The 27,219-nt window shown below is 38.2% G+C and overlaps 1 protein-coding gene across 4 annotated transcripts; it reads left to right on the top strand.

The window, feature by feature from the left end:
- The first annotated feature begins 910 nt into the window (after positions 1–910).
- On the top strand, positions 911–21,964 carry PLA2G4F (phospholipase A2 group IVF). 4 transcript variants are annotated; one of them, XM_042871821.1, is made up of 20 exons: positions 911–1,139; positions 4,573–4,645; positions 6,407–6,543; positions 7,296–7,424; positions 8,691–8,731; positions 9,340–9,382; positions 10,588–10,654; positions 10,948–11,117; positions 11,360–11,473; positions 11,934–11,971; positions 12,788–12,923; positions 13,620–13,756; positions 14,805–15,027; positions 15,585–15,699; positions 16,502–16,639; positions 18,335–18,442; positions 19,347–19,541; positions 19,861–20,027; positions 20,583–20,769; positions 20,953–21,964. In XM_042871821.1, exons 1-20 carry the CDS (start codon positions 1,029–1,031, stop codon positions 21,180–21,182), a joined length of 2,559 nt encoding a protein of 852 aa, XP_042727755.1. In that variant the 5' UTR covers positions 911–1,028; the 3' UTR covers positions 21,183–21,964. The 4 variants fall into 4 exon arrangements, with proteins under 4 accessions (XP_042727755.1, XP_042727762.1, XP_042727781.1 ...); XM_042871828.1 differs by lacking the exon at positions 16,502–16,639; XM_042871847.1 differs by lacking the exon at positions 20,953–21,964 and having other exon boundaries at positions 19,890–20,027; positions 20,583–20,669.
- Positions 21,965–27,219: the final 5,255 nt, after the last annotated feature.

The raw sequence follows: 27,219 nt of genomic DNA, 5'->3' as shown, positions 1-27,219 counted from the left end.
CTAGTACTGTATTTGCTTTTTTGCCTTTAAGTCTGTGAGTTCACTGACTAGTACTGACTTGTTTGTACTTCAAATACCAGTGCCTATGCTTTATTAATTTTCTTACGTTCTAATCTAGTGACTGACACTAACAACAGGAAGTGATTAATTAATGGGATCTTGCTAGCAGTGTGTCACGTTCTCATGTTGGTCTGCGTTGGTGACATGCTGGCTTTCATACGTCTGATACTACTATCTAACTACTGAAGCACGTAAGTTTCTTGTCTTGTGCTTCAGATTAATAAAAGCCTGCACATGAGGTGCAGCTGTTTTAAAAACCTCATCATCTTCATTCATTACTACTAAGATATTTCTGAAAGCACAATAGATCCAGGACCTAATCTGTTGTACAGCGTTTCAAGAAACTTTGGTGGAAGAATAAGGACAGTGCTGTGAGGAAAGGAGAATAAAGGAGGGATTTGCACAGACTGCCCACATCGTGCAGGGTTAGGTGTGGTTTTGGGTTATTGTTCTCTGATGCATCCAAAGGCAGACCAAATCATAGTGCCTCTGTTCAGGGCTCTCAGAAATGTCTCTGAATGGCTACAGTCAGTGATAAATTCAAGGCTTGCAAGACTGGAATTTCTATTTAGAACTATTGTTTGATCATGGGTGTTTTCAAACTCTTTCCAAATTCCAGCACAAGTCCTAAATAAGATCACTGGAACTCCGAAAGAAAATCTGGAATGGGAGTTTTGAGGCTGCAGCCTTATCACAGCAATGCTTTTTCCTAGCCAGAGCTTCCATGTCCAGTGCTGCTTTGCTGCTATCTTTCACCAGTATTTGAAAAACCTGTCAGTGACGCGTAGAACTGGGCTGTTTGACAAGTGCAGGCCACACCTCTGCTTCACAGCTGGAATGAAGCCCAGTCTGTGTGAAACTTCAGATGAAGGCTGTAGTAAGCAGCTCTTCGCAGCCAGACGTCTGGGGGTTCTTCTGCTTTTCTTTTTGGGCAGGTTTTCTTTTGAGACAACGGGCCATTTTTTTCCATGTTCCATGGGGTGCTGCGGGGCTCAGTTCCACCCAGAGTGCTGCCTTTTCTGGCAGCTGTACTTTTCCAAAGAAAAGAGAGAAAGGAGAGTGGATTTTATCACTGTCAGGTAAGACAAGTTGTAGCGCTGCCTTTAGGACAGTATTCCTTAGCAGATCTGTTTGGCAATGACTTATTGCTACTGCATGTGTATGAAACTACTCTTGTAGTGATCACAGGAAATTTATAACTGAGGGAAATTTTTGGCTAACGCTAATGGAGATTCCAAATTTGTTACTAAGTCTGTGTTCTGAGTGAAACAATGCAGGCATTGATCTCTTGGTTCCTCAGGTTCAGGGGAACACGTGGTGATCTTTGTAGGGGGGAACTCCAGCATGTCAGACTCCTCATCAGTAGAGATAAAAGGGTTCTTATGTGTTTTCTTGTGAAATATCCTTGATTGCCTTTTCCTTCCTTTTTATTGTCTACTTTATCTCACCAGGCTTTATACTTTGTGGTAGACAAGGATTAACGATGACTTAAACCGTCCGTTCATAATGCAGTACAACCACATTAGATAAGTGGTTACAATGGTTTGTCCTTCAACTGATTTTTCTTTATCATTCTATTGTATAAAATGGAATGCCTAATGACCTCAGTTTTGAATTGCACTCAGCTGTTTGAGAAGGAGCCTTTGCCCAAACAGTCTTATCTGTCATCATGTTATCTGCCTCTCCTACTACAAATCTGGAACTCAAAATTGAGGTGACCACTGAATGTAACAGGATGGTTTGCTGTCTGTATGCCACTGTGCTCTACCATTTGCTTTGTGATGAAAATGATTGTTGCTGATTTGAGGTGTGTTATTTATTTAGTAATAAAATAGCAAAGTCATATTGGCTTATAAGTTTAAAAAAAAAAAAACAAAACTACTTAATAGTGAGCAACGAGGACGGAAGTAGATCAGCATTTGGCTTTGGAGAATTCAGTATAATCAAATCTCTTTTAAGAAATTTTGCAGAGTTCAGCGTAGAATATTTGTGGGCCCTGCACCTAAGATAATCTGTTTTACAGTCCCTTGCTGCTGCATCAGCATCTTCAGTTTAGGTGAAGAGTCCAGACAGTGTTTAAGCGTGAGAACTCAGTCTTGTACCCTCACATAAGGATTTCAAGTTTTTTGCAGTCTCTTGAGCTCTGAGGAAGGGGTGATTTTGAAAAATCATTAAACTGTAAATTAGGAATTGGCTGCTTGCATGTGTCATGTACATAGGAACATTGTCATTGTCATCTACACTGACAAAACTGTAGTTGTCATTGAATTTCTACATACATTTCTTGCAAGATGTGTTTGGATTGCCCTTATCCAGTACTTATGCTTCATTGCTATGTAAGTTCATATTACGATATGTTACAGCATTGCTATGCCTTGGCTAAAAAATAATAATGGAAGGTGAAATAGGAGGTTATGGCATACTGATAGCAGAGCTTTGAGAGAGCAAGAAGATATCTGCTGCATTATGTGCCTTTAAATCATGATCCGGGCGAGGGAATTGTATCCTCAGTGATGTAATTGTTGGCTACAAATAAATGGTTGTTAGAGACCTTTGGAAGGGACTTCTGAACTTGTGACTATGTTGACAGATGGTGTGCAGTAAAACAAGCCATGTTCTATCTTTGTGGAGTTCTGTGCTTCCTCTGCTGGTAATATTTGAATTCAAGGTGATAAACTGTGTTAGTGAAGATTGCTTTGGCAGCAGTGAGGATGTGATCATGTAGCTTTGCCTCTCAATAATCTTGAAGAGTTGTGGCACCCTGCAGGGAATCAGTGAAAGTAACCTATGGAATCTTGTATTCCTTGCTGTAGTCCTTTCTGTAGCTTGAGGAGGCAGAAAGGAGAGCAGACTTTGCCTGAGAAATTGCTCTGTGGTTGGGAATAAATAAATGTGATTAGGAAAGGCTTAAAAATGAAGAAAAAGCATCTGAGGAGCACAACTTGGGATAAAATTAGAAGTTAAGTCACATCTTACTGCCAAAAAGAAATGTGGGAAGGCAACATCTTGAACATACTGATGTTGCAAATGAAAGCTCTCTGATGGTAATAGGCAAATAAGCTCACGTTATGTTATTAAGTTTTATTTGGCACTTGACTATGAAGAATCTTAGGCTATGCATATGACTTTTATCCTTGGTGCTCGTAGTGGATGTCACTCAGAGAAAAGAAATTCAGTATAGTAAGTATGTCTTGGATTTTCTGTATTGCTCAAACCCTGTTTTGCAAAAGCTACTAAATATCTTAAGGTGGTAAGAAATAAGGGAAAGTGCACAACTGGGCAACTGCCTAACGAGTACAGTACAATTCATTAGTTGGGGAACATTCAAGAGCAGTTTAACAGTTGAAAGTTCATTATTTATTTTTATATCCTAATCAGTGGATACCAAAGGCTAATGTTTTTATATAACAGTTTGCACTCTGTAGCATTTTGTTGTAAGCAAAGATGCTAATGAATATAGTTGTCAATGAATGCTTAGTTTTTCTGAAATTGAACTCTGTGGTCTCAATAGTTAACCCTGTTAACCCAAGTTAACCCTGTAGAAAAGGTAAGTGCAGATCTAGTGACCACTTGTGGAAAATGTTTTAAGAATAGAAAGATTTTTTTAGCTGGCTATTGTTATGGTTGGATTCATATTGTAATTGAATGGTATTATTCATGTCATTCCGTTTATGAACCTTATGCTATTGTTTTTGCCCAATCTCTGCACCATATCCTTCCAAGCCATTTTCTTTCATCTTCCCCTGCCATTCACCCACTTCTTCATGATCTTCTAGGATTTGGTCAGGTTTATATTCTTCCTCACATCTAGTCCTTTAGAAACTAACATTACCTGCCAAAAATAGTCGTATGGATGCTTTCCTGAAAAAGGATTACATTTTGATCAATGCTGGTAAAGTAATGTGCATTTTAAAAGCGTTGATACCAGTTACAATTCTGAATGAGTAGGAATTTGAGGTTTGTTCTTCCTTCTTGCTCAAGCTGCTATGAAGTTTGTTTCTACAAAGAAGTGTCTTTTTCTTCCTTATTGTTAACACGTGCTTTCTACGTACTCAGACAATGCTATTAAGATTCTTGCCACGTCTGCTATTACTCAAGCATGCGTGTATCCTTGGCAAGCCCTCTTAACAAACTAGTCAAGTCATTATTAAAATTACTTGAGGAGTTCCAGTTTCGTTTTATCCTTCAGTAGGAATGAGCTAATGAAGTAAATAAAAATCTACCTATAATTAGAGGAAACCCTAAATCAGGGACTTATTTTCTGAAATGTGTGGGGAGTTACCTTAAGACATTGGTCATTACCGTGCTGAAAGGGAATTGAGTTTCCTTCTAGCCTCCTATAGCCTTCCTCCAGGACACTTAAAATACTTTATATATTCCCAAACTGAGTCATTAATTGTTTATTTTTGTTTGACTTTTCTGGTCCTTTTCTCTAAATTGTCATTAGTGTGGTTACAGAGTAGGTATTGTAATTGAGGTACATGCTGAGCCGTGTTCTTCCTGTCTTTTCAGTGGGAGAAGCACCCTTACTACAACCTAACAGTAAAAGTCCTCAGAGCGAGAAACATCAAGGGTACAGATCTGTGTGAGTATCTGGTAAAGGTATTAAGAAAACAGATTATTTGTTCAGTAGTCATCTGTAACACATGTATTATTGTTATGGGTTCTTTTTACATACACACTGTATTGCCTTGGCATCTACACAAAGGTTTCTATTGTAAAGCCCCAGCTATATTTTAAGGCTTAATCTGAGGCCAAGATACAGATTAACACCGTTGCTTTGTGGAACAAAATCAGGTGAGTCCTGGTAATGTTTTGCTTCCTGCTTTTTTTTCTACACTAACTGTTGTGGTCTACCCAGCATTCTTTGAGTTCAGCACTCAGGTTAAGGGAAATGTTACTCTTTCCATTGCTGAACTGTCTTCCTGCACCTGGAAGAAGCAATTTGCATTTAAATAAATAATTGGAAGCTATAATTTGTTAGTATCTTTTTCTTTCATTTGTCTGTTTATTTTGTTTGCATTGTTCTGTCATTCATCTAAATGGCAGTCACCAGTATGTTTTGGGAGTCAGCTGGCTGGAAAGCAGTTGGTAGTAAAAGGTCTGGGAGTCCTGGTGGGAGCCAAGTTGAGCAGGTGTCAGCTTCGTGCCCTTGCCACTAAGAGGGCTAATGGTATCCTTAGCTGTATTAGCAGATGCCAGCAGGTCAAGAGCATGATCCTGCCACTGTACTCAGTACTGGTGAAGCCACACTGGAGCGTTAGCTCCAATGCTGCACTGCACAGTCTGCTGTGAGAGTGATGATAATATTGAAGTCTAATGAAGGGCTACTAAAACTGATGGATTGGAGCATCTTTCTCATGAGAGTCTGAGAGAGCTGGCAGAGAAGGCTCAGGGTGATCTTATCATTGTGTACAAGTATCTGAAAGGAGAGTGTAAGGAAGATGGAGCAGGACTCTTTTCAGTGGTTCCCAGAGACAGGACAAAGAGGCCATGGGCACGAGCAAATACGTGTTCCATCTGAACATAAGGAAAGGCTTTTTTTTTTTTTTTTTTTTTTTTTTTTTTTTTTTTTTTAACTGAGCACTGTCACAGGTTATACAGAGAGCCTTTGAAATCTCCATCCTTTATGGTATTCAACACTGAAGATGGTCTTAGCAACTTTCTTATCTAAGAGACCTTGCTTGAGCAGAGGATGGAAAAGATGACTTCAAAGATCCCTCTCAACCTCAATCTTTCAGTGGTTCTTTGAAAGAATGTAGCTATGTGACTGAAACAAGACAAATAACATGGTCACGTAGGAGTTGTGGGAAGCTCAAAATGAAATAGCTGAAAAGAAGTTATATTAACTCCTATTATATCTGCATTGTTCCTTCATGTAGTACCACTACTGGATTCTTGGTGCAAAGCAAGACTTGAAAAATTATATCATAATGTAATAATACAATATATCATATTAAATTAAAGTTATATTTCATAGGGTAAATTCAGAGCAAATTAACAGAAGGAAGTTTTTTAATGGGTCGTATTAATTTAACAGGATTTAAGGATTTCCTTGCAACAGCAAGGAAATGATTTTGCTTTGGTTCTGGTATCAACACACCTTTTCTGAAAATAAATTAAAAGCTTTGTAGTTTGGATGAACCAGGAAGAGAAATACTGACATTGAACATTCAATTTACTGCTGTTCAGAGCTGTAAGCTTCAAGGCATTTGCACTACAAGCCCCATCTTGATTTTGCACGTTTTTTTTTTTCTGACACAATGCAATCTAGAAAGAGAAGAGCTCATGGGAAAGGGCATGTTTGAGTAACAATTTTGCTGCGTCTCTGAACTCTCTGCTCTAGTGTCGAAGGCAGACTGCTACGTGGAACTGAAACTGCCCACTGCATCTCCCCATGTCTCCCGAACTCAGGTTGTTGACAACTCTGATAACCCAGAGTGGAACGAAACATTCCAGTATCGAATCCACAGTGCTGTCAAGGTAAGGAACGTACTTGGTGGAGCTGGTTGAATCATCTGTGGTTGTGTGTTGGCTTGCTTTAATACTTCATTCAAAATCAAGGAATCTTCATTACCTTCAAAAGCAGAGGGAGGTGTAAGGTGATGGTTTTCTTCAGTGGTACCAAAAGCTATAATGGCAACCACCATCTTTTGCAAATAGCAGCCAGAATTTGCCTTAAATTACTTTGTGATAAAACTCAAGAAAGGGAAGTTAGGATAGTGTCTGAGAAAGCTGATGGAAATTTCCTGATAATGCAACTTTTCAAGGGTTGTTTCTACTTCCACATTGTAGCTCTTGCCTTCTTTTAGCTCTGCTCACCTTACACTGACTATTGTTTAGGACTCCAAGTCAAATCACTCTGCCACTTATTTCACTGTGTCAAGTCTAGGAATGATTTCCTATTATCAGGAAAAGCAAAAATCTTAATATAGGCAGTCCTGCTGTCTGAGCCAAACAAAGCTTCCAGACTGTCAGCTCTTATTCTCAAAGTAGACTCTAATGACAGAGGGAAGGAAACAGTTTTTAAAGTATTGGTTTTAGCATGACTGCCAAATAGAAGCTTTGTGCTTAGTTATTCTGTAAGTCCTGCTGGAAGTGGCAAATTCCTTTCAGAGAAGGCAAAGGGATGGGGTACTGATTAATGCATAAAATGTCTATTGTTTACAGCTACTGAAGTTCATAGAAGTGGCTCTCTGTCTTCACTTGAGCTGTTTGTTTCTGTTTGGTTTCAGAACATTTTGGAATTGACCCTCTACGACAAGGATGTCCTAGTCAGTGATGAACTCACTTCCATTGTCTTTGATGTAGGAGGCATGAAGCCGGGTCAGCCCCTGCTGCGCACTTTCAAGTTGAACCCACAGGTTAGTCCTCAGCTCTTCCCAAGTCAGCTCTGAATAGCTGCTGTTCACATTACTAAGGTGAGGCAGTGTGTGCTTGTTTATTTGTCTGTTGTAGAAGCCAGAAGGGGAAAATATATTGACAGATGATGGTGTTATAAATGGTCTTACTGTCATCTGAGATTTTTTTTTTTAAATAAAAATAAAAAATTGGGGGTTCCACAGTCTTTGGGGTGCCCAGCTAAATAAAATTTGGGATGGGTGCTGTTTTAACGAAGATATGGCGTTGAAACGCCTTTGTAGGTTTTGAACTGTTTCTTAACATGCATAAGGGGCAGAAGCTAGGCTTAAAATGAACTGAATTTACAGCAGTCCTTTTGTGAACTGCAGACTACCTTATTTGTTTGATCGTCGTCAGTTTGCAGTAAAGTTTGTTGCTTCAACGGTTACTTCTGTGTTTAGTAACTGAGAAGCTTATATACAGGATTATGTACAATTACATTTAATTTCTACTTCATAGTGATGAAGTTGGTGCCTATGAGCTGCTCTCAGTCCCTATGGGCTTGTTTATAGCCTTGCAATAAAACAGGTTGTTTCACATAACTGAAGTCATGTCACCAACCTGAACACTTTTGACACTGCTTCAAACACATTCCTATAATAGGCCTAGATCACAGGTTTCTTGAAAAATCTGTTGGTACAATCAGGAGTAGACTGGTATACAGTTAGTCAGTTAGAATCATACAATGGCTTCAGTTGGAACAGGACTTAAAGATCATCTAGTTCCAACCCCCTCATCATTGAGAGGTTGTCACAGGCCCTCTGAATGATTTATGATCACAGGTATCTTACTAAAACCCTTGTTCCCACCGTTTGCTGAACGATTAAAAGGTAAACTTGATCAGTAATTGTGGAACTGGAAGCAACTTCAGTGAAAGAGAATTGTTCAAATTGACTTCTACTCAGTTATTTTGAATGCTGATCTTGATCAACACTTTAGTGGATATTGCTGAGTCAAAGTGTCCTGAGGATGCTGTTTTTAGAGGTGGAACTGCAGTAGTACTTAAGCTGGATAAGTCGTTTTTGGTGGAGTAATGGATCTGAGAGCCAACACTCATTTATGCCATGCTCACACATCTATGTTTAACATAAGAAAAGCCTGGGAGGACAAGTATGTTTAAAAGAGCAGCAAGAAAAAAAAAAACAAACAAACATTATCTGTAAAAGCAAAAAAATGAAAGCTTGTCTTGGTTATATTCAAGTTTAAGAGTCACACTTCTATTTTTAAAGGATAATGAAGAATTGGACGTAGAGTTCTATTTGGAGAAATGGTGAGTCTTAAATAAAGAGCTTAATGAACCTGTACTCTTGAGAGGTGATTTCTGTTGCTTTTTGTGTGCAGCATAGACTTGTCCATAGAAAAGCTAATGCACAGTACTTCTCTGTGGTGCTTAAGCTGATCACCAGTGGCTGACAGCAAATGTCCTAAAAGTTCAGCTGCCAAAATTTGTGGAAACCAAAGAGGAAATAAAACAAAATTGACTTTATGAGAATAGCAGCACTGCAAAAGAAGGTACATCAACTTTTTTTTTTTTTTTTTTTTTTTTTTTTCTCCATGAGCTAAATCAGTTAGGATTGAAAAGTTTGCATTCTTAAAGTATACAAGTCATATTGCAAGGATAGACGTGTGGCAGTCTATCTAATCTCAGCTTATGTTTAGGTTTTCAAATAATAACATGCATATAGTGGTAGAGGAATTTCTCCTTTAGTAATTTCTTGTGTTGCTCTGTCACAGAAAATAGTGTCAGTCTAGTTTGCTTAGATCTCTTGCATCCAAGGACCTTCTTTTCCTACTTTTTATCTAGATAGACAGTTTGAAACATAGGATAATGCAAACTAAAATCAAAACTTATTTGCATTAAATCTCTTCCTTTCACAGCTCAGATGCTCCTACAGAGGTATTGACCAATGGAGTACTTGTGGTGAGTACACAGAAGTCAGTTATATATGTACTGAGATTTATACCTGATGGTATTTACTAGTAAAAGAATTGTTCAGAATTGAAACCCTGCATTCAAATAACTCATATTGTCTCCAGCACTTCCCTCTGGTTTTGAGTTTCATGTTTCAGTTTTTGAAACTTTAAACCAACTCATTGGGGTGGTTTGTTTTGTTTTGTTTTGTTTTTTTTCCTCCCCCATGAGACTATTTAAAAGATTATAAAGGTGTTTTTGGAAGGCTGGTGAATCCTGTGGATGGTCCTGAGTTTTCTAGCCTAGATGCTGGCTGGGTATAGTCTTCCTCCTTAACATTTCTAGGATTTTTTTTCAGTGCCATTTTTAAGTAGGTGACAAGCTTTGTGATATTTTTCTGTTCTCTTGGGGAAAATAGGCTAAAAAAATATATGGTATATTATACATTAAAAATACCTCTCTTTTCCCCAAAGGAAAGAGGCTCAAATGATGATTTATATATATATATATATTTTTTTTTAAGTAAAAAAAAATAAATGAATAAATAAATAGTTTTAACCATTTTTCAGGGAAAAAAAAATGCTGGTTTGTAGTAGTACGATTCTGCAGAACAGTTCACAGTAAGGAGCCCCTTATATTCATACTTACCTCAGCAAATCAGTCCTCTGTTCAAGCTGTGGAGGAATTTCCTATCTTTGTGAGCAGCTATGCCCAACTAAATATCTCATTGGCTGTTCTAGAAGGGAAGCTGATGACTGATTGGTGTGAGAGACTAAGTTTCTTGAGGATGTGGATCATCTAGTACAGAAAGTCATGGCTGAATTTATGAACTGATTTCTAGGACCTGAACAGGTTCTGAGTGCGTACTCACATGTGCATTTAAAAAAAAAAAAAAAAAAAGAGGAGGAGAAAGAAAAGGTGAACTTGTACATATGAAGTGCAGGTCGCAGAAAACAAAGACAAAAGTACAATATAATAAGAAGAAAACAAAAAAGAACTGGAAGAGGAAGAATACTTTTGGTTCTGAAATGAACAAATAATCTGTTTCTGTTGAAACTATACTTGCTTTTTCTTTGGAAAATTAGTGTAATCCCTAATGTCTTTTTTTATATGTTGCATTTATAAACCTGATTCCTGCTATAGTAGATAGATTAAGCTTCAACTAGAAAGTGAACTCAGACCTTGTAACCAGAGCTGATTTCTTCTTTTTGTAGGTTCATCCTTGTTTGTCGCTCCAAGGCACCCTCAACAAAGAGGGAAAAACGAAAGAGGAACAGCAAGGTATGATTGCCTGCATGGTTTAAGGATGTTTCTTCCATGGGAGAGAGGGAACACTTGATACTGTCTGTATAGTGCATTCTTACTTACTGATTACAAAATTGACTTTTTAAATTAATTTAGTATTGGAAATAAAAGCTGAGTAATATTGTGTTTCTGCCATTGGGTGTCCTGTGAGGGAAACTTGAGTCTTTGCTTGTGTTTTCCTAGTCTCAACCACGTTTAATAGAAGTATCTAATTTGGAACATTTAAATAAATGGATTCTGTAGTCTAAACTTCTTATTTTAACTCATAGGTAACTGTGAGGTCAAGCTGTCTGTTCCAGGGGCATATCAGAAGCAGCTGTGTATTCCTTGGAGTCTGGACAATGAGGAGGAATGTGGAACCTCCTTTGTCTTTCACGTGGACAAAGAAATCCATCCAGAACTACAAGTGGAACTGGAACAAACCATATCTTTCCTACAGGTAAGAAGCTGTGCTGACTGCTAGAAAGTTCATACGCACTTTTAAGTACCCTGAAACCAGCATCTCCAGTCCACGAAAAAGCCTTTAAACATAGATTCAATATCCTCAATTTCACCATGGACCTTCAGATGTCAAGGGATGTCAGTTTTAGATATATTTTTCAAGAATGTACAGATGTCAAAAGCAGTCATATTGTTAATGATTTTTCTGGAGAGCTCAAAAGGCATTTTGTTTTATATTAGGATGGAATGAACCCTGATGTTGAAAAGCATTCTACAATTCTAGGACAGGGGACTGTGCCACTTAATTCCCTTCCTATTGGAAAAAAAATTGATAAAGTTGTTCCTCTGGGAGAGGTAATGTGAACGATTTCTATATTTTTTTTTTTTAACATATTTCAGGTGTTGCTCTTCTATAGGCATTTTGAAAGTTAATTGAATGTGATTCTTAGGAGTGCTGTTTTCTTGTAGCTCAAGAATGATATAGCAAGCTCAGTGAAGCTCTTTTTAAAATATATTTTCATGATTGGGTCTTGCAAAAACAAAGTCAACGGGAATGACTGAAATATCAGAGGAAGAGAAAAGCAAGAGGCTCGTGGAAGAGTGAATGTGCTCAGAGAGCAGAGTGAAAATGTTTGTTTGCTGTGGAGACTGCTGAAAATGTCTGAAATAGATAAAAATGTTCCACAGATGTAGTTCTGTGGTTGAGAATGCTGTTCCTGCTAGTATCTGGTGGCAATGCTGATGTAATAACTTATAGTTAGTAGTACCACCTATGAAGTTGTTATCAATTGCAGAATTTGTTCTGTTTTTACAGGAAGAAAGTTTGGATATAAGTTTGAAAGCTGTAGAGAGGTGAGTGGGAACTTCAGTGATATCTAAAATGAGGAAAGAGCTTTATTCTCATGGAAAAGGTGTGTGCCTGCTGCTCTGGGAAGTGCCACTGTCCCAGTGCATCTCTTGAGACAGATTAAAGAAAAAATCTTGGCTGTTTTTCTTTTGGCATCTGAGATTATTCTTTTTGAAGGTACTTTCTCAGACACTGGTTTCAATCCTGCTGTAATTGGGGCAAACTTTTCTGTTTTCTAACTTAAACATATGAAATATGGTTAGCTGGTGTGTTAAGTATTATATAACTTTGATAGCTGCAGATAATTCCCAGAAAATACATGGTGCTGTGCTGACAATTAGGAGAGGAACAGCTCAGTGTGTGAAGATCTTGGATGGGTGCTGGGTGTCCAGACATTTGTTTTAAAATTACAATCTCTTTATGTCCTCCTTCATGTTAATACCGTGATCTCAGTTGCCCCTTATATAATCTTCCTTCAACCATTGAGAATTTTTCCTTCCTTTCTGTGAAATTCCCAAAGCTTAGGCTGAATGATTGCTTGACACAAATATTGTAATTGGACAATAAGGAAGAAATACAGCAGAGAGGTGTTTCATTTTTAATTCCAAACAATCTTGTTAAAAATAGCTAGTCTTACACATTACAGACAGCTTTTCATGTGACAGTCATCTAATAGTGTAATCCAGTGATTCAGATCACCACTTAGAATATAATTTCAGAAATCACTTTTCCTTGGAAATTACAAACCTTTGAAAACTTTGTGTGTGTTTTTGTTTTTTGTTTTTTGTTTTTGTTTTGTTTTGTTTTAAATTTTGTTTTAGCACTTGGGATCTAGATGTACGACTGGGTTTTGACCTCTGCAAAGAGGAGAGAGAATTTGTGGACAAAAGGAAGAAAATTGTTTCTGAAGCACTGAAGAAGACTCTTAACTTAAAGCAGTCCCCCCAGAGAGATGAGGTATTGAGCACGGTGGGAAACTGATAAAAATCCTTTGTGTTTGGCTGGTAGTTAGTAAGGTATGTAGGATTCTTTGCCTGTAAACAACATGTGGCTTACACTTACCATGAGAGATCCCTGCAGTGTTTCAGTTCTGAAGTCTCAAATCTTGTATTTCTGAAATTCTGAAGGACGTGTGTGCTTTTGACAAACCTGAAATTTCTGAATGTATGCACTTCCTTTAGCCGAGCTCTTGTGTCTTGGGCTTTGGTTTCTCATGAGAAAGTCAATTTCAGAGTGGCATAACTGAATCTTGGCACAGCAGAGCTGCTTCCAAATTGCTTATTTAGTGACGGTGCTATTTCTAGGTAACCTGATGCATTGTCCTGTGAACTGTAGGTACTCCTATGAGAAACAGTGCCCCTTTTTTTTTTTTTTTTTTTTTTTTAATTCTAGTGTGTGTATTCTGTGGCATGCAAGTGAATGTGCAGTAATATACATAACAACTTCAGTAGGTCACTGTTGGCTGGAATTGCTGCTGTTTTTTATAGTAAAAAATACATTTAAATTACCAAATAGAGAAAGTGCTGATTGAAATCAAACCTGAAATTAATGTAAGTAGATATTATGTTTTTTACACAGCATTAATTCTGTTTAACTGGTGATTTGCTGGCAATTCAAAAGCCTGTGATTGACTCCTGTGTTTACTGGCTGCAGGTTCCAGTTGTAGCAGTCCTGGGGTCTGGAGGTGGGATGAGAGCACTGACATCATTCTATGGCAGCCTAGCTGGCCTTCAGCAGCTGGGCCTTCTGGATGCTGCAATGTATCTGAGTGGAATTTCTGGCTCTACTTGGTAAATTGTGTGCAGTGCTGATTCCAGAAAGCTAGTTCAGTATGTTAGTGTTTCTGCAGTAAATTAGTCTAGAACTGTATCTTTGCCATCTGTAGACAATGAAGTTAAATGTTTCATCAGATCTCACCTGAGAGTTCTAATATCAATCCTAAAGTCATTCTAAAATCTATTACTGCTTTTGACCCATACGGCTATTGACTGTATTTATGAATCTACTCTTTTGCAAGCATGGCAAATGAATATTTGAACTTATTACCTTGATAAAGCTGTTGTGTATTCTCTCAGAAGCTTCATTTCAAAAGATTTCCCTATTTGCTTGCAAGATTTGCTTGGAAGATAACAAAGATGCTTCAAGTCTGGAAACACACCTGTGCAGACCACTATGTTGCTACTTTCCAAAATGGTATATGCAGCTGAGTGTGGGAATAGTGCTGGCTGTAGTAGTCTGGAGCAGTGTGCTGAGGTGTTAGACACGGTTAGAATGTTTCAGTAAATCAGTTCTTAGAGTACATAGTGAAACAATCCTTTGTATCAGTACACATTGTTTTCATGAAATGATTTCACTGAGGAGTTGTGCAACCTGACGATATAATCCCCCCTTCCAGCACTTTGTGCAACCTGACAATAAAATATTCCCTTGTAGAGCTTTGTGCATTAACTCTGATTTATGTGGTATTCTTGCACTAACCTCATGATCTGGTCTGTGCCTTTTGATTCAAAGCCAGACTGTGAAACAGATTTAGTTATCTGCTAATCAAGCACACAAACCAGTTTCTCATTTTAATGAGACCTATGTTCTGATGAAGTTTATAGCCTCAATTGCTATATGCAGTAGCAGCCTTGCTGTCTGCTAGTTGTCAGGGTTTTCAGCATGTCTTAAAGCATGAAGATCCATTATTTCTGTCTCTTGATGATCTTTTATCTTTTAGCTTGACTTCTTGAGCCAAGGAGTAAGTATTACTCACAGGAGTAATATAATATCTAGCTAAAATTCTTTGCTTATGTAAAGGCCATTTTTACCAATGATATTTAATGTAAATATTTTCAGGTGTTTATCAACATTATATCAAGACCCTAACTGGTCCCAGAAGGACCTTCAAGATGCAATTAGCAGAGCTCAGAGGGCTGTGTCCAGCAGCAAAGGAGGGGCGTTCTCCCCAGAACGACTGAAATATTATTTCCAGGAGTTGAGTGCAATGGAGAGTAGTGGACGGAAAGCTTCCTTCACAGATTTGTGGGGCCTTATTGTGGAGTATTTCTTACAACAGAAGGTAAAAGAGTTTGTTTGGACACGCACTATTGCTTGACTTCTAGTTGGGACCTTTGCAGACCTGTATATTAAGTGTCAAGAAATTAGATACTCTCCAGCTTTGTAGGCTGATCTGGAATAGGCAGTACTGTAGAATAAACATAAGGAGTACTTGCTTCTGTCTGCCTCAGTTTTTCTAGCACTTTTCTTGGTAAAGGATTTTGTAGCTTTAAATATTAGTGCTGTAGAAGAATGGAGTGTATGTTTGGAATAACTTGTTAAATTAGTAGCTTTTGTATTCAACATATTGTCTGAAAGAATGTTGATGTTGGTTTTACAGAACTATATCACTATGCAATATTTATTATACTAACTGAAATCAGAGAAGTAATTAGCTTGTTAATAACACCTGACATTCTAAATATTCTGTCAAAACCTAACCATGTGCGCAGATGGAAGGAGGAAAGGGGACTTTGAATTAGCAGCATTGTTTGATGCTAAGAAACAGCTTCAAATTATTTAAGTGTGAGGACAGAATTTATCTTACTTAGAGTGTTTCTTCTTCCTTGCTGTTACCAGGAAGATCCATCAAAACTGTCTGATCAGCAAGAAGCAGTGAAATGGGCCCAGAACCCTTATCCTATCTATGCAGCTGTCAATGTGAGACCCAACATTAGCAGTGGTGACTTTGCAGGTATGAACATGGCAGCTTTATTTTGGCTTGCTGAAGTCCATAAATTCAGTTCACCTGTGCTGCTCCAGTCCTAGTCACTTACAATTTTTAAATATGAGGCAGTAATTGCGTGTAGATGTAAAGAGACAGGGACACCAGTGCTTGTGTACACCTGCATACCATTATTGATCTTTTATTATTTTTTTACTGCTATTCTTTTGTTCTGGAGAAGAAATGTATATACGTGAAGAAAAATTTTAAAGCAGAATTTGAAGGACAATGAATTTCACTTGTAAATATTTATGGAAGACTTTCAAGTTGTGAGGGTCATTTCAATGTGCAGACAACTCAGGAAGCCTAACACGGGGTCAACAGAAATCTGAAATTAGTACTTTAAAAGTTGATGGTAAGTAGTGAGCAGAGCTCGCTAGCAGCAGCAGAGCTGAGAAAAGTGAACTAGCTTCCCTTAGATGTGATGAAAAAGATTTAGGGTAGAGTTGAAATAGGTAGGATATTTCTCTAGTAACAAAGTTAAGAGCAAAATATTTTGTTTGTTTTTTTCCTAGAAGCCAGGAAGAAAGAAGGTTGTATTTAGTCAACAAAAGTCTGGACAAGAGTTTATATTAATGATTTTTATCTAAAATAGAGGCTCCCTGGAAAGAGTGACAGGAAATCCACAATGATAGTAAAAGAAGTGGAGGTAGATTCCTTTCTGCCCCCTTCCCCCCTCCTCGTATGAGCATTAATTTCAGTAGTGAAGTGTTTGCATGTAAGCTTACTCTGAGGTGAGCAAGTCCTCATTGATCTGTTGACTCTTTCTTAGAATGGTGTGAGTTTACTCCCTATGAAGTTGGGTTTCGCAAATATGGGGCTTTTGTCCGAACGGAAGACTTTGACAGTGAGTTCTTCATGGGAAGGCTCATCCAGAAACATCCAGAGCCTAGAATTTGTTTTCTACAAGGTATGAACTTACAGCAGTAGGACTTTTAGGACTCATCAACTTTTAAATTTTGATCTCTTCAGATCCCAGAATCTGAAGAGGGGAAAAAAATGTCAAGTTCTTCTTCAGAGGTTTAGGCACTGTTTTATAGTATTATAGTCATATATTCCTACATGTGTAAAAAGATTCTTTAAAAAGCCAATAGTATCCCATTGCTTTTATAGTCATGCCTTGTAGGAGCTAATGTTTTCTGCTGTAGTATGCTACTTCATTCCATTAACTTCATTTCTATTCCTTACCTATGAATTTTTTTAATGGGTGATACCTGTTCAACAGAAAATTTGTTCACTTTCTGTCAACTTTATATTTATGTTTATATTTATATGTTAGATATATATACATATATGTTATTAAAAATGTGTCTTAAGCTTGGTTGAATAGAATACTTTTCAGAACTGAACAGGATGAAGTATTCAGAGTGTTAGTTTAATGTTTGGTGATAAACTGAGAGCAAACATGTTGCTGAACAGGATGTATGTGGTAAGTAGAGATCCTTTCCCACAGATAAAGTGAAATTCTTGTGGGAATAAACTACTGTAGATGAAAATCGAGGGCAGGGCATGGTGTGGTTGGTCAGGGAGGGCTACTGCTTTCCTCAAAGTTGAAGTGAATTATCCTGTGCTTCCAAGTATTTTCATCTGACATAATGTTCTTTTCCAATGTTGTCCTTGGAAAAATACTCAAGGTTTCTTGACACTGCATACTTGCCTGTAAGTGTTGTGGTGCTATCTTCCTAAGGCTAGTGCCTGGGTGTGCCTGAGTAACAAACCAATTCAATCATGATATGCTCCTTATAAGTTCAGTGCAGGAGATGAGGCAAAATCAGAATCAGAAATGCAGCTGTTAGTGAATTTGATTCTATAGGTCTTGGTGTTAGGCAAGGCTCTCCAACTCCCCTGTGTTGTGATCATAGATGTCCTTACAGGCTTTGCGTTGAAGGACTATACCCTATTTGAAGCATCCTCCTTGAAGATTTCTACAGGCAGGCAGTGACAATCTATACACAGATATTATTTTGTTGGAATCAGTCAGGAACATGAAGATTGTGAATTTTTTATAACGTTTTTGTCTGAGTTGGGGGAAAAAAAAAAAAAAAAAACAACCTGAAAAAAAGAAAGAAATAGAAGAAGTAAAGCTGATGTGCCAGATGTATTTTCTTTCCGTAACTTTGGAACACAATAGTAGTAGCTTGAAGCTGGAATTCTTCTTTTGGTTCAAAAGATCTTTAGGCCCTGCAAAGCTTTTAAAGCTTTATTAAAGCTGCTGCTTGAATCAGACATTCTCATGTTGCTGATACACAGAACTTCTTTGCCCATTCAGTCTGTCTTGGAGTCTGCTCTGGATACCTTGGTGATCTTTCTCAGTAGTTTTGCATAGGAAACTAGGCACTAAGTCTCTTACAGCTCAGCACATCTCTCTACCCGATCTGCTATTGATCCTAACTGTCAAAAACTTCTCTAGATCTTTTCATTCTCTTTGCATCTTTTTTCATATAAGAGCTTCTCTTCCATGGAAGTTTCTGTATTTACAGAATAGTGGGGGTCAAATGGCAGCCCTCTGCACGACAGGTAGCAATTGAGCTACAAACCTTTTACAAGCCTTTTTGCACCAGAAAAAAGCATTTAATTATTGAAGTACGATTCATTTCTCCTGCAGGAATGTGGGGCAGTGCCTTTGCTGCGAGCTTAGATGATATCTGCTTAAAAGTGGTTGGTATAGGACTGAGCTTTCTAGATCCATTCAAAGATGTTATCAAAGTCATAGGTAAGAACACTCTTTAAAATTGTTGGATTTTTCTGAAGATTCCTGATTTTGGAGTGACTTTAAAAAGTAATGTGACTCAAAAATGTATTACATGTTGTTTTGAAGACTAGCATTTCCTTTTGTTCCGTGTATTAATCCATACTGTCACATATGGAGATTAATGGTAGTTTTCTTGTTTACTTTTTTTTTTTTTAATTTTTCTATTTTTAATTTAATTTAATTTTTTTTTTTTTTTAACATGAACTTGACTATAAACTTTGTCTAATTCTGGGAGATGTCTTGAGCATGTTTTGCAATTCAGGGGGTCTTAATCATGAGAAGAGAAAGCCAAAAGCTGTACAGCTACAACAGAACAGATGTGAAGAGGTGAAAAATAAGTTTCCAGTTCACTTCTTAGCTTGATTTATTTATATATCTATATATTTACTAACATTGAGTAAGCTGGTTGTACATTTGTGTTCTCCATTTGTACAATAACTCCCTAGTAGTGTAAAGGAAACTTATTAAAAGCTGAGAGATGTTCAGGTGTGTTTTTATAACTCCATACTGAATAGTGGCAGGAGAGATTTTTTTTCCTCTTTGCAGTTGTTTAGCTTCTGTAACTATAAATGTGACTGTTGTTGTCTTACAAGACAGAAGTGCTTGTCACTTGCTAACAAGAGTTTTTGTGTGGATTTGAAATTGAAGTGGACAGTGATTTGTGTAATTCCCTTTAAATACGATGAGTAAATATCCAAACTATAGAAAATACAGCTGATTTAAATTTAATTACAATACTTTTTAATTAAAGCACAAAGTCAGCCTTAGGACAACTGGTTAAACTTTGTAGAAAAGAGGTCTGATTGAAATGATGGAGCTGCGTGAGCATTTGCTGTGTATTCTATACCCTTTGTGACTTCTATAGATGACTGCAGAAGATTTCATTTCCGAGATCCAACACGGCTGAAGACTCGCTTGATTGTACCTGGGGGCCCCCTGTTGCAAATCTTCCAGGATTTCTTCAAGTCCCGGGTCACGTGTGGAGAGACCTTCAACTTCATGCACGGGTTATATCTTCATAAAGATTATGTTAAAATCAAGGAATTTGTGGTTTGGAGAGGTAAATGAACCTGTATATGTCTGGAATGTAAAATAGTATGTTAATGTTCTGTAACAAGCAATGTTACAGAGTGTAAAAAGATTGACTTTGTCCCACTGGAGTCAAGGAATTTAGCCCTTTTAATGTCAAAACAGAGATTTGATCCACTGTGTATATTCTGATGTACGAGGCAAGCTCATTATCAGATTTTTATGACCAATCTCAGTACATGTTATAATGTGTCTTTTTTCTTACAGCCCTAGCATGATCTATGTTGTTTGTAGTCAGCAGTGTGTAACAAAGCATTATAGTTACTTTTGTTACTTGGAGTGTCTTACAGGCACTCATCTGGATGCATTTCCCAACCAGCTGAGCCCCATGGAGGAGAACTTATATTTAGTGGATGGTGGCTTTTCTATCAACTCTCCCTTTCCACTGGTACTTCAACCAGAGAGGGATGTGGATGTTATTTTGTCATTCAATTTTTCCTGGGAAGCTCCATTTGAGGTAAGAGACACAGCACTATTATAGGAAGATAAGAGTGCAGAATCATGTTCATGATGATAGCAGATCAGTTGATGTTGAATGCAAACGCTGATGAAAGACTGCATTAAAATGAATCCTCACCACTTTAAAATATTGTTGTACCATGCTTTTTACTCTCAATATCATGAGGAGATTGGAAATGACAACTCTGATTCCATTCAGAAGCTTATCATGTTACCTAGAATATTTGTTTACTTCGTAAGATTCTTGTTGCAGTTGGGGACTTTCTTCATGCAAGTGAGTTTTTCTATACATATTTAATTTTTAAGTGCAGAGAAGTTATATATACTTAGAGTAGTAAAACATAAAAACAGTTTCAACAAACTGTTGATGTTTGGTAACGCTTTTTAGTTCGGTACTTCTTCTGTATCACCAGCCAGAGAAATTGATTTGTGCAGTCTTAAGGTGGATTTCTGTCACTTGTTTTGTGAAAGAGCCTCCCTCTTTAAGGATTCTAGTTACAAACACAGTGGTTGGCCGGTATTCTATCAGGGTGACACTTGTTTTTGACCACAGGTTTTAGAGCTGACTCAGCAATATTGTGAGGAGCGGGAAATACCTTTTCCAAAAATCAAAGTGAGTGAGGAAGATGAGAAGAAGCCCAAAGAATGCTATGTGTTTGTGGACAATGATAATCCGAAGGCTCCCATTGTTCTCCACTTCCCACTGGTGAATGACACCTTCCAGAAATACAAAAGTCCAGGTAAGGAGCTTCGCCTTCAGCTTCCAAGGACGTTGGATCATAAAGGAGCTGAAATCCTAGAGGAAGAAAGTGTTTCTTTCTTTAGGGAAAGAATTGTGGTTCAACTGAGAAATCGACTGTGATATCCTCCTCACATGAAACGTAAGTCTATTATGGCTGACGTATTGTTTTTTCTTGCTGCAGGAGTTAAACGTGAATCAGAAGATGAGAAATTCTTTGGTGACTTTGTAATTGAGACAAAAGATTCTCCTTACCGTACGCTAAATTTCACCTTCGAGCCATATGATTTCAGCAGGTTAGTGGAAGTGAATCGCTACAATGTTCTAAACAGTAGCGACACTCTCTTCAAAACCCTGAACTTGGCTCTGCAAAGGAGAAAACTGAAGAATGTCATCAATACAGCCAACACATGAGAAGCTCCCATCACTGAGAATAAAGACAGACTGTAGTGTTCAAACTGGAAACTGTCCTTCTGAGAAGAGAGTAGAGAACGCGACACTGAAATTGTGTGACTGCAAAATTTCACTCCAGGTGCCATGTTCTTGGGAAAACCTGAGAGATAATGATGTTGTACAGAGCAACAGAGCATGTTGCTATGTTAAACAGGAAATAGAGATATGTTTATGTGGTGAAGAGTAGTTACCTAGCCCAGTTTCCTCATCTAACAGTGGCTGATGACTAGAGAAATCTAGGCAAATAGTGCCAGCATCTGGAGATAATCTTCAAAGTTCCACTGTTTTGTGGATAAAGGATTTTTTGTCAAAGGTCTATGAAGAAAAACAGATTTCTTCCATACCTTTCTTGCTTTCTGAATCTCCATACAGTGTAATCATTTACATCATCTGGCCTTGAATTCCATTCATTATAACCATGCACTAAGAGAGAAAAAGTGTCCTTTTGCTTTCAACTTGCTACTGACTGATGCCTATGTATTTGAAAACATAGGAAGGAAGGCTGTTAGGAAGAGTCTGAGTTAGACTTATTTTCTTTCTTTATGCTTTCATACTTGTGCTTGCAATTCACATAGACCTTTGCTCAGGGTATCTGTGTTTTCATGTTATAGAAACATTGTTGGTCAAGGTAGGAATGCTTTATAAATGTTAATAAATAAAATAACATCAGGTGGTGCTATGCTGAAGCATGGAATTGACCTCCCTTTGCACAAAGCAAAATGATATAAAGGCTTATGAGCAGATATGGTTCTTGATTTCTTTTTTATGTGTTCCTCTTTTAATAAATTTCACTTTTTATAACCTGCTTTTCATAATTATTCTTTTTAGTACTTGATATATATTTCCTTTTTATTTTGAAGAGTAAGCAGAATGTCAACATAGTAACATTGCATAGTTTCTTTTATTACTTCATTATAACTGATGCAGTCGGAATGGACCACAAGTCCATTTCTGGCTGGTCTGCACAGTAGTAGAAGACATCACTTCATTATAAAGCTTCTCTTTAGGGATGTGTGACTCAAATTCTTTTCTAAAAATAGGTCTTAATTTTTAGATGTTTTGAGCAGTGACTTCATTTGGGCAGTCAAACTTGATTGATATCTGGAAGGAAAAGTCCTTACAGCTTGCTTCCTTAAGCTGAAATAAAAGAAACAGCAGTTGAAATTGCTCTTTTTTAAAAATTATAGATGCCAGTAACCTATCTGCTTTGTAGGATTTGGACATCTTGAATATACATTTGGTGATGTTTTATATATCTTTCCACACAGGATTTTCAAGTGTTCCTTCTCAGCTGCTTTTAAACCTCATGCCATGCCTTTGAATTTGTAGTGGGGTTGGAGTTTCCTGAGCTGGTTTTTCTTCTGATGTGAATCTGAATTCATGGCTTGATTACTTGTACTTTCTTGCTTTTGAGGTTCTCTCCTAATAGGAGAGGATTTGATGCTGTGGGGGTGTGAGTACTTATATAGCAGGATATAGGTGGGAAGATGGAATGTTACCTGCAAAACTGGATCTGCTCAAATTTGCTAGCCATGTACAAAGGAGTCTTTTAAGGTACAGCTTCTCAGTAAGTTCTGCTACAGTAGCAGTGCTTCTCTGTTTTGAAAAGACGTGAGGTCTTGACAGTTCATTTTAATTTGCTACCTTGATGTGTAAATAGCCACCTCTTTTGCAACTGTGTTATGGTAGAATTGTCCACAGACAAGTCAGTACACTTGCAGTGCTACATGTATTCTTCAGACTTAAAAATGCCAGAAACTCACTTCCACTGAGAAACTGGAGGTGACAGCATCGGAAAGGTGAAGAATCACTGGAAGTTGTGCTAGTGAACTGAACTGACTCTCGCTTAGATCACAATCTCTTCATTTTGTTGTCCCCACAGCAAAATTTCTATAAATAATTTTTTTAGAACTGGTTTAAAAGTTTTTGGGCTTTGATTTGAACTGAGTGAATTAACATGCTACTTATATATGAATATCTTTGCCCCAGTCTTTTGCAATTCTTGGTTTTATTGCTAAGCTTACTTCCTGGTCTAAGGAATGTGATCATGTGTAGCCCCGTGCTGCTCCCTCCTTAGCCTGAAGATACAATTAAAGCACTGCTGTGAGGAGGCAAAGTTCGTGTGATCTAAGGAGCAGATTAGTGCACTTGAAAACATCTATTTACCCATTCCAGTATTCATATGGATTATATCCAATATCTTCCTTCACTTCTAAACTCACTATCCTGATGAAACAGTGGCAGAGCTCAGCAAAGTTGCATAAAAGTGTTTGTTATTCTAACACTCTTTATTGCATGATGATATATCAACAACTTTTTTTTTCCTGAAACTAGTTTCTAGCTACATTTCCTAAATATGGCATCTGAAAGGGGAGGGGAGCATCGGCAATGGTATCAAATTTTGCTTCTATTTATTGTTCCTTTTCATAGCACCAGTCCCCCGATTGAGACAGTTACTACTGGTGTTTTGGTGGTAGGGAATTCTTTGCATCCTGAAAGTGATTGGCTTTTACAGTCTGAGCTACAGCACTTGCAGATACCTACATGCTTTTTCATATCCAGCACATTTTTCAATGCATTAAAGGGGGAGAAAGTGACTTTTACATGACACTGCAATGACTCTCCACCTGCTCTCCAACCTGCTGTATTTATAATCACAAAATATCATAAGGCAAGGCCGTGAGCTACAGGGGCAGTAGCTTTATTAAGCTGCGGCCAGAGTAGGCTGCTGTAGTTAGTGGGCATGCTGCTGTGAGGACTGCCTCCTATCTTATTATGTTGACCCTGTGATGTCAGAGTTGGATGTTAGTGTATGGTAGTAGAGGTTGAGCCTCCCACCAAAATGTTCCATTACTTTTTGTAGTTGTGTGACAGATGGCAGGAGAGGGGCAGTCTGTCAAAATGGCGTCTAACATGGAAGTGCGTGAAACAAAAGTGAATAATTGAATTTCTCCATGCAGAAAACATAGCATCCATTGACATTCACTGATGCTTGGTGAATGTTTATAGAGACTAAACTGTGGATGTGAACACAGTGAGGTGGTGGGTTTCAGCAGTGGCAACAGTGGCAATGAGTCACCTCTGCTGATGCAGATTTTTTATGAGCATGGTATGCAGGCTATTGATCATCGCTGATGAAAATGCATGGCTAATAGTGGTGACTATGGTGAAAAATAGTGTTTTGTAGTTGAGAATGTGCTCTATCAAATAATGTTACTGTACTCTTTGTATTTCTACAAATAGTAAAAACTGCTAGTTTCAAAGGAAATAATTAGGAGGCATTACTTTTGGAGCAACCAGCGTACAATGAAAATCAAACATTGCCATTCATTTATAATCTCTCTGGCAGAGAAAAATAGTTGGAGGTAAGGAAAAGTGTAGTTCTTTGAAAATAAAATTTCCTAGTAGTGTACTTCATCTCTCCTGCTTTAGGTTCACTGGTGTGTAATCATGCCTACAATTTTGACTGTTGCGCTTGTATCCATAATTTTAGTTAAGCTCAGCAGTGCTGTTGCAGTGTGTCTGTTTCTGTTTTCTTGGTGAACTGATTGCTGGGTTGCTGATCACGGCATTCAAGTCAGCTCAGGTCTACTAGGAGTTTTATAGTGTCCTACAAACTGGAAATCGTGATGACAGTTCCAGAGAGACAATGATTAATGCCCACGTGCTTGCCTCATAAAGTTTCATCCATGGGTGTTGATGTAAATACCAGGCCAAGGTTTCCTTGAGGGCAAATGTAGAGCTGCAAAGCTTGACTAACTAGTTGTGATAACTTCCAGGAGAAGGAAAGCTGCTCAGAACATTATGGATGAAAATTCAGATCCTGTTCTCTTTTTTTTTAGTTCTGCAATATAATTAGTAAGTAATTAAACTTTTGCATTCAGCCTTCAACTTTAAAACAAACAAAATCGTAACCCCAGTGGAAAAAAAAGTCTCAGCAAAAAGTTAATGATGGTCACTAACCCTGCCAAGCCTGACCAATGAAAACACTTCCTGCTGTGTGAAATTGAAATTGAAGCACACTTCTATATTATTGATGTGGGGTTTACCAGTCTCTGATAGGTTCTGCACCTTCACAGTATGTTTATTTCCATCTCCATTGTTTAAGGGATCCCACTGCATCAAACCTAAATTCTAATGCAGAAGTGGTACTACTGTGACATTATGTCATTGTCAGGGTTAATATAAGCATGTTTGAAGTTGATGGTATGGGGATCTTTCTCTTTTAGCATCTACCATACAGACATTGACACTGCTAAGTGGAGATCCACTGATGGTGGAGTAAGGTAATTTCCCAACTCACCAGGGAAGTTTGTTCCTGCCAGCAAATTGGGGAAGCTGGAAATGAAGGAAGCTTGGCAGGGAAATAGCTTCAGAGTGGGTGAGACTGTATTTTACAAGTGCTTCTTGAATGCTTTGTCTGCAGAAGTTAGCCGATGTTTTGTAATGATGTGTTCTAGAAAATGTCATCTGAATAGTTGCATTCATTACTCATTGTGAAACACAACATGCTTAAGCATGCTATATCTTTGAATTATGCCTTTGTCTCCACTGTGGATGCATTTCTGAAATCTGCATTGCTAAGCACACGATGCTTTAAGGAAAATATTACACCAGAAGTCTACTTAAAAATGTGTCAGTACTTTAGAGCATCATGTCAGGAACAAACAGCGATTTAAAAAAATGAAGGAAACGTTCTCTGGTTGAACCAATGCCAGATGAAGGTAGGATCACCTCTGATGCACTGGAATACATTGCCCAGAGAGGTTGTGGATGCCTTGTGGATGCCTTGTCCCAGGAGGCATTCAAGACCAGGCTGGATGTGGCTCTGGGCAGCCTGGTCTAGTGGTTGGCAGCCCTGCCCATGGGTGGAGGTTGAAACTAGATGGTCTTTGACATTCTTTTCTACCCAGGCCATACTATGATCCTGTGACTAAGCTTCTAGTTCTGCCTCTAAGGCAGGTGTTCTAAAAGGTTTTTTAAATACAAATTATTCCCTGAAAATTTGGTGTTTATGAGTGCTCCTCCCCCTTCCTGACAGTGATCCCTGGGAAAATGCTGTGGCATGCATCCAGTCTTCTGAAATACTGGGGAATCCACCATTAAAACACCTTAACCAATCAACTTTGAGGTGGAACTGTAGGATTTATTACTGTTTTTCTTTATTTTTCAACCAGCCACCACAAAATTGCTCAGAACATTGCATAGCTGAATCAGTGGGATTTCTGAGGTCCCCACATGAACGCCTTTTGTTTCTGTTCTGGTGTTGCTCTCTCCCTGCAATCAGCCTTTAGGTGGCACTCTGTCACTGGAGTGTGCAGCACCTGTGTCTACACCTGAGCCCTCCTGACACTACTGCCGAGGTCCTGCTTGCTAATGTAATTCCTTAGGAAGTTACAAATGCACCATCACTAATTCCTTCCTTAAGCTCTTCCTTCATGGAACTTACTCCTGTGTGGTAAAAGTCAAACTGCTCTTATGAATCAGCCTAAATTTTTCTTTGAGGAATTTTTCTGGTGTGGAGAAAAAAGATGGAGGAAGCCATCCATGGCTTCTTGAATCTAGGGGGCTGAAATCTCAATGCCCCATACGCAGTAAAGGTAAGTATAGACCAACACTCAGTACTGTGGTGGTGACTGTCTTCTCAGTTTAAGCAGATGTCTATGCTGATGTAGTGGCTCTGCCTGGAGAGGAGCTAGCATGAAGGAAAGGGGCTGTGATGAAGGAAAGCTGTGTTTCAAATGTGTGACTAAAATGGTGTTGATAACATGTTTTGGCTATTATTGAACAGTGTGTGCATGTTTTTTTTTCTCTTTTTGTCATTCTGCTCATTCACAGGCTAGGGAGATGGAAGAATTTGTGAGGTAACACAACTAGCCCAGGCTGTTCAAAGGAGAAATCCATGCCACATAATGTCATGATCAGCAGTGACACCTTCGGTAGAGGAAGAAGGCAGAGAGGTGACTACCACAGTAGCTGTTGCTCTGAGACTGGGGAG

Source organism: Lagopus leucura, unplaced genomic scaffold (genome assembly GCF_019238085.1).
Source record: "Lagopus leucura isolate 7727_CA_CO unplaced genomic scaffold, USGS_WTPT01 Super-Scaffold_1, whole genome shotgun sequence".
In the NCBI taxonomy this organism is placed as follows: Eukaryota; Metazoa; Chordata; class Aves; order Galliformes; family Phasianidae; genus Lagopus; species Lagopus leucura.
This window is presented reverse-complemented; position numbering and strand designations above follow the sequence as displayed.

Coding starts and splice junctions, on each gene's coding strand:
- PLA2G4F (XM_042871821.1), top strand. CDS start 1,029: ATGTTCCATGGGGTGCTGCGGGGCTCAGTTCCACCCAGAGTGCTGCCT. Junction 1,140..4,572: donor GTGGATTTTATCACTGTCAG/GTAAGACAAGTT, acceptor CTGTCTTTTCAG/TGGGAGAAGCACCCTTACTA. Junction 4,646..6,406: donor CATCAAGGGTACAGATCTGT/GTGAGTATCTGG, acceptor TCTCTGCTCTAG/TGTCGAAGGCAGACTGCTAC.